The 7615-nt window shown below is 40.7% G+C and overlaps 1 protein-coding gene across 1 annotated transcript; it reads left to right on the top strand.

The window, feature by feature from the left end:
- Positions 1-5348: 5348 nt before the first annotated feature.
- On the top strand, positions 5349-6329 carry LOC119804267 (Y-box-binding protein 1-like). Its single transcript, XM_038315740.1, has one exon. It carries the CDS (start codon positions 5454-5456, stop codon positions 6327-6329), a length of 876 nt encoding a protein of 291 aa, XP_038171668.1. The 5' UTR covers positions 5349-5453.
- The last annotated feature ends 1286 nt before the right edge of the window (positions 6330-7615 follow it).

The raw sequence follows: 7615 nt of genomic DNA on the forward strand, positions 1-7615 counted from the left end.
GGATAGCCAAAACAATCTTATGCAATAAAGGAACTTCTGGAGGCATTACCATCCCTGAGTTCAGACTCTATTACAGAGCTACAGTAATGAAAACAGCTTGGTACTGGCATAAAAACAGAGAAGTCAACCAATGGAATCAAATAGAAGTTCCGGATAGTAACTCACAAACCTATGAACACCTGATTTTTGACAAAGGAGCTAAAAGTATACAATGGAAGAAAGAAAGCATCTTCAACAAATGGTGCTGGCAGAACTGGATATCAACCTGTAGAAGAATGAAAATAGATCCATATCTCTCACCATGCACAAAACTCAAGTCCAGATGGATTAAAGATCTCAATATCAATCTGAACACACTGAACCTGATAGAAGAGAAAGTGTAAAATAGTCGACAACAGATGAGCACAGGAGACCACTTCCTATATATAATCCCAGTAGCATAGACAATAAGGGCAACATTGAATAAATGGGACCTCCTAAAACTGAGAAGCTTTTGTAAAGCAAAGGACACTGTCAATAAGACAAAAAGACAACCTACTGATTGGGAAAAGATCTTCACCAACCCTGCAACAGACAAAGGTCTGATCTCCAAAATATATAAAGCCTAGCATATCTTATACGCAGGAAAGACTGTAGGTCAAAGATTATGTAAATAGACTGATGCCTGATCCCTCAACCGGTAGTCTTGCCTGATCACAGGAGATGGTCAGCTTTTGTATTTATTGCTAAGAACAGTGGCTGGGGAAATCCTTGTAGATCTACGTGAGCTTGCACCAGGTTTCTACCTGAACCAGAATCTACCGCCCTTTTTAGTATGCTATTTCAGTACTCTCTCCCTAGTCACTCCCCTACCTGATCACGCTTGTTTACATTCCTATGTGTCCCCAGCTCACCCATGAAATGTCTTCTATTTCCCCTTCCCAGGGAGATCAGAGTACCCCTCCCCTTGAGCCCTCCTTGTAACTAAGCCTCTCTGAGTCTGTAGCTTGTAGCACGGTTATCTTTTAGAGTTAATATCAGCTTATAAATAACTCATCCCCTCATTGTCTTTCTGGGTTTGGGTTAGCTCACTAAGGATGATTTTTTTTCTAGTTCCATCTATTTGCTGTTGAATTTCATGTCATTATTTATGACAGCTGAGTAATAGTCCACTGTATAAAGTTCATTCTTCAGATGAGGGACATCTATGTTGTTTCCAGGTTCTAGCTATTACAAATAAGATTGGTAGGAACATAGTTAATCAAGAGTCCTGGAGGTAGAATTGAGCATCCTTTGGGTATTTGGCCAAGAATGGTGTAGCTGGATGTTGAGGTAGATCGATTCCCAATTTTCTGAGAAACTGACATATTGACTTCCTTACTGCCTGTACAGGTTTGTAGTACCATAAACCTTGGAGGATTGTTGCATGTGCTCCACATCCTAACCTCTCTGAGCTGGCCCTTGTGATTTTGACATTAGCCATTCTGACAGGTACACGGTGAAATCTCTTAGCAGTTTTGACTTGCAGTGCACTGATGGCTAAAGATGTTGAACATTTCTTAGTGATCCTCAGCAATTTATGACTTTTCTGTTGAGAATTTTCTCTTTAGATGTGTACCCCATTTATAAAATGATTATTTGTACTTTTACATCTGGTTTCTAGAGTTCTTTCTGTATTTTGGACAACAGCACTCTGTGAGATTTGAGCATAGTGAAGATCTTTCCCCATTTGTAGGCTGCCGTTTTGTTCTATACTTCAAAGATTGATAGTGTCCTTTGCCTTACAGAAGCTTTTCAGTTTCATTAGGTCCTATTTAGTAATTGTTGATCCTAGTGTCTGCTCTACTGGTGTACTTTTCAGGAAGGAGTCTCCTGGACCAATGCACTGGAGGCTAATTCCCCAATTTCTCTTCCATCAGGATCCGTGTATCTGGATTCAGTTTGAGGTTGTATCCACTTGGTCTTGAGATTTGTGCACAGTGATAGATATATATCAATTTTGCATTCTTTCCCACGCACACATCTTGTTAGACCAGCACGGTCTGGGGGAACCAGGCTGGCACCTAGCCTGGAGCCCCAGTCCTGAAATCCAGGGGACACAGCCATCGGGTTCGGCACCAATGCTGTTCTTCTTTTCTGGCATGGTGTGTATCACGGAGTTGGAGGAAGGGAGACCCAGGACGCGACCACGTGCGTGGGAGGATTGTTTATTAAGGGAAGGGGGTGCTCCACAGTGCGGGAGGGACAGGTCGAGGGAGGGAGGAAAAAGGGGAGAGAAAGATAGAGAAAAAAGAGAGAGAGAGAGAGCACATGGCGGGGTTTTTAACTTTTAAAGGGGCACAGTGTTCCTGGAAATGTAGTTTTTCTGTCCGGCGGGGTGAAACTGCGATCTGTGCTGGCGCACAGGGGCCTTCTGCTCACAAAGGCCTTCTGGGAGGTGTAGTCCTTGTCTGCCGTTTCCCATGAGAATCACAGATTGTATAGAATATTTTATTGTCTGAAAATAGCCATGTGTTGACTTTTTCCTTTCTGATTTGTATGCATTTAGTTGTCTTATTGGTCTAGCTAGAACTTCAAGCAGTATATTGAATAGATATAGAACCAGTGCATAGCTTTGTCTTGTTCCTGATTTTAGTGGAGTTCTCTTGAGTTTCTCTCCATTTAATTGGATGCTAGCTATTTGCTAGCTGTATATTGCATTTATTATGGCTAGGGATGTCACTTATATCCCTGATCTCTCCAAGACTTTTCTCATGGCAGGATGTTTGTAGCACAAATAATAAAATCCCAGAGACAGATATCTGGCTCAACCCAAACACCGGAAAAGCAAAGCAGCCAAGCCTCTAATGAAGTCTTAACCTCTACCAAGGCTGGGCAAGTGCAGCCTGAACAGACCATGCCTTTCCTTCCTCTCATTTTATATTCCCTCTAGTGGTGGGATGAAAGGCATGTGAATCCCTTGTACTGGGATTAAAGGTGTAGGCCCCCCTCCTCCTGGATTTGTTTCTACCTTGACATTTTGTAACTCAGGGTAGATGTGAACTCACAGAGATTCTTCTGCTCTGCCTCCAAAATCCTTCTATTAAAAATATGTGCCACCAAAACCTGACCTTTTAATGGCTTACTTTGAACTTCTGAAATTTAGGCAAGTTTTATTTATGAAAACATAAATAAAATATCACTATAGGAGTTTGATTTTCTCAAATGCTCTTTTCAAAATCTAATAAGATCTCCTTGTTTTTTTATTTTCTCTCAGTTTATTTATATGGCTGATTACATTGGAAGATTTTCATATGTGCAGCCATCGCTGAATCTCTGGGATGAAGCCCATTTAATCATGTGAATGATTTTTTTGATGTTTTATAGATTCTCTTTGCAAGCACTTTATTGAGTATTTTTGCATTTATGATCATGAAGAAGATTGGTCTAGTAATACTCTTTTTGTTGAGACTTTGTATGTTTGTGTATAATTGTGACTATGAGCTCATCAAATGAATATGGAGATATATCCTTTGTTTTTACTTTTGAAATAATTTGAGGAGTATTGCTGTTAGCTTTCCTTTAAAAATCTGAGAGAATTCTGTGCTGAAACCATCTGGACTTGGGCACTTTTTAGGTGGTAGGTTTTTAAATGCTGCTTCTATTCCTTGAGGGTTATAGGTTTGTTTAAATTACTTACCCCATGTTGATTGCAAGTTGATATGTCATTTACACAGAGAAAATTGTCTATTTCTTTCAGATTTTCCAATTTTGTGTAGTAAAATTTTTAAATAATAACCTAATAATTCTTTAGATTTCCTTAGTTTCTGTTGTTATGATTCTGTTTTTATTTTTGATTTTGCTAACGTGGATTTTCTCTCTGTGTCTTTTAGTTAGTACAGATAAGGGTTTGTCTTTATTATTGATTTTCTCAAAGAACCAACTTTTGTTTAATTGATTCTTTACATTGCCTCCTTTGTTTCTATTCTGTTTATTTCAGCCCTGACTTGATTATTTCCTGCTGTCTACTCCTCTTGGGTGTGGCTGCTTCTTTTTGTTCTAGAACTTTCATGTGTACTATGAAGTCACTGGTATGAGAATTCTCTCATTTATTTTATGCAGGCACTTAGTGCTATGAACTTTCCTCTTAGCCTACGTTCACTGTGTCCCATGAATTTGGGTAAGTTGTACATTCATTTACATAGAGTTCTAGGAAGTCTTTCATTTCTTTCTTACTTCTTCATTGACTGGGTGGTAATTCAGTAGAGAGACGCTTCAGACAGTCACCATGATTCTCCTCTCTGAGATGGATGCAGGTTAAGATCTCTCCTGGTAAGCCACACCTCGTGGCGCTACACGGATTACTAAATATGGGTTAAAGGAAGATCTGAGAATTAACCAATAAGAGGCTACAGATAATGGGCCAGGCAGTGTTTAAAAGAATATAGTTTCCATGTAATTATTTCGGGTGTAAAGCTAGCCGGTGGCCGGGTGGCGGGATGCAGCCCCGCCGCTTCCTTCTACAGTCATGAAATATTGTATTTTCTCCATCTTTGAAAGTTTTACTGGGTTTATTAGTCTGTGTTGGTATCGATCTTATTATCTAAAAGAATTCTGTCCAGACCATTCTGGGTTTAAAGTCTCCACTGAGATGTAGGTGTGATTCTTATATATCTGCCTTTATATTTTACGTAGCTTTTTTCCCTTGCAGCTTTTAATATTTGTTTCTTATTTCTACAACTTTAGTGCTTGTTTACTAGGTAGAGTGGGGACATTCTTTTCTGATTCATTCTTTTGTTGTTTAGAAAGCTACTTGTATTTTTATAGACAAATCCTACTTTAGATCACGGAGATTTTCTATGATTAGGTACAATGTATTCTCTGAGTTTGGGGGCTGTGACACTTCTCCTTTGATATCGATTCTTAGGTTTGGTCTTTTCATGATGTAACAGATTTTCATGATGTCTTGTGTTAGGAATTGTTTGGATTTAATATTTTCTCTGACGGATGAATCCATTACCTCTTTCTCCTCTTTACTAGCTGAGAATATCTCTTCCATCTCTCATATACTGTTGGGGATGCATGCATCTGTATTTCCTATTTGTTTACACTGATTTTCCAATTCCAGAATTCCCTCAGTTTCTATTTTGTTTATTGCTTCTATTCCAATTTTCATGTCTTGAATAGTTTCTATCATCTGTTTCTTTTTTAATGAATTTCTTCTCCTTTTTTAAGGCATTTGCTGATAACCTCTAATTTTGTGGTTGTCTTTTCCTTGCTTTATTTAAGAATACCTTTCTTCTCTCTTTAAGGACCTCTATCCTCATCACAAAGTTGGTACTAAGATTATTTTCTTGAGGTTGATGGACACCGGGAATGAAGTGCTGGCCCCAGAGAGCCCTGAGAGCACCACCGAGGCTGCTGACCTAGTCACCAATACACCACTGGAGGAGACACAGCAGTCCCTGCAGACTGGAGTCAACACAACAACAGCCATGAACAGTGAGGCCAAGACCCAGCAGCCAGCTGCTGCCCCTGGCGCCATCCTCAGTGCTGCAGACACCAAGCCTGACTCTATGAGCAGCAGCACAGACAGTGACATCCCAGGCAGTCTCACATCGGCAGTGCCGGCCTTCGGGGAGAAGACGCTCATAGCAAGGAAGGTTTTGGGGACAGTGAAATGGTTCAATGTAAAGAAGGGTTACGGTTTCATCAACAGAAATGACACCAAAGAAGACATATTTGTACACAAGTCTGCCATAAAGAAATATGCCACCAAGAAGCACCTTCGCAGTGTAGGAGATGGAGAGTCTGTGGAGTTTGATATTGTTGAAAGGGAAAAGGGTGCAGAGGCTGCAAATGTTATGGGCCCTGGTGGAGTGCCTGTTCAAGGCAGTAAACATGCTTCAGAGCATAACCAGTATAGATGCTATCCAGGTCGTAGGGGTCGTCCACGCAATTCCCAGAAATATTACGGGAATAGCAAGAGTGGGGGTAAGAAGGAGCAATCAGAATGCACTCATGAAGGCCAAGCTCAACAAGACCAGCAAAGACAAGTGATGGAGGGTGCTGGCCACCATGGTACAAACGGGCGAAGTGTACCAGTTAGACCGGATATGTATCGTAATTACAGAACACAGTTCCACAGGGGCCCTCCTCACCAAAGACAGCCCAGAGAGGACAGCAATGAACACTATGAGGAAAATCAAGGAGAGGAGACCCAAGATCAGCAGCCACCTCTACGTCAAAATCCCTACAACATCAATCACCAACGAAGGCGCCCAGAGAACCCCAAGCCACCGGGTGGGAAAGAGATATCAAAAGCATCAGATCCCCCAGATGAGAAGCTGTCTACCCCCAAGACTGAGTAGGGTGTGGCTGAATGAAGGCCAGATTACCATCTAAACCATCACGAGGCTTCGTCATCCAACAAGAAAGGAATATAGAATACCACCAATAAGGAATGAACCTCATGTTCTTGCTTAGGACAGCTGCCCAGATACACTAGAAATATCAGAATTAACTATGCAACATGTTTTTGCCTAACAAATGTGTTGGGGTTTTATTTTTAAATTTTGGGTTTTCTCAATACACCTTTAATGTTCTTTAAATTATGGCACCAAACTGCCAACAACTCTTATTAAAGCTCTTAAATACTAATTCAAAAAGATCAACTTCTTGTTCTTAGGCTGTGTTGGAATATTCAGGGCATGCTTTAGTGGAATTGCTGGACTCTGGTGGTGGCATGGAGCCCTGGGTGTCAGATATAGGCTTGGCTTCTGGCAGGCTAGGAGGTTTTTAGCCTGTGTAGGGAGTTGAATATGATTGGCCCCCATATTCTCATGGGGAGTGGCATTAATAGGAGGAATGGATTTGTTAGAGTGTCCAAGACATTTTTGGAGGACCTATGTCACTGTGGGGTGGGCATGACCATGTTTATAATTAGAACCATTGGGACTATGTAACTTTGCGTTATGGAAGCGTGGAATACTTGAAGTGCTGCTTAATGGGCCATATTAGCAGGACAAAGGACGACAGAGGTGCTAAGTGTTATTGGAAATACTTGATGCTCACTCAATAGATGGCAGAGGAGAAGAATTTTAGTATAGTACCTTCAATCATTCTTGAAAATTTTTGGTGAGTTAAGTGGCTGCATTTTGCCCTTGTCCAAAGAATTGGCCTGAGGCTCCTTTGAATTAATTCCACAAACAAAAGACATCTCAAGACAGTCTAATATAGATATGCCATGTGCTTATTAGTGGTAACTCTAATGAAGATTTATAAAGAGAAGGTGTAAGCTGAGCTGAGAAAATTGCAAAATGTCAATTTTGAGGAGAAAAAGAACACCAGGAAATGGAATACTGTTACATTCTGTGTTCAGGAATAAATGGGTTAAGAAATGGAATATAACGAGTGGTAATCACAGAGACAGATTCCACCCAGCTATATTTCCAACATGTGAAAAGGAACTAAGAACAGTTTGAGCCAGGTCTGGTAAGGCACATCTTTATTTCCAGCACTAGAAAGGGTGGTGGATCAGGTTTCAGGCCAGCCTGGTCTACAGAACAAGTTTCAGGATAGCCAAGGTTAGGCAGCAAAGGACAGAAAGCTGATGAAGATGTAATTGAACGATGGGACCATGTTCTACCCCAGTAAG

Source organism: Arvicola amphibius, chromosome X (assembly GCF_903992535.2).
Source record: "Arvicola amphibius chromosome X, mArvAmp1.2, whole genome shotgun sequence".
NCBI lineage: Eukaryota > Metazoa > Chordata > Mammalia > Rodentia > Cricetidae > Arvicola > Arvicola amphibius.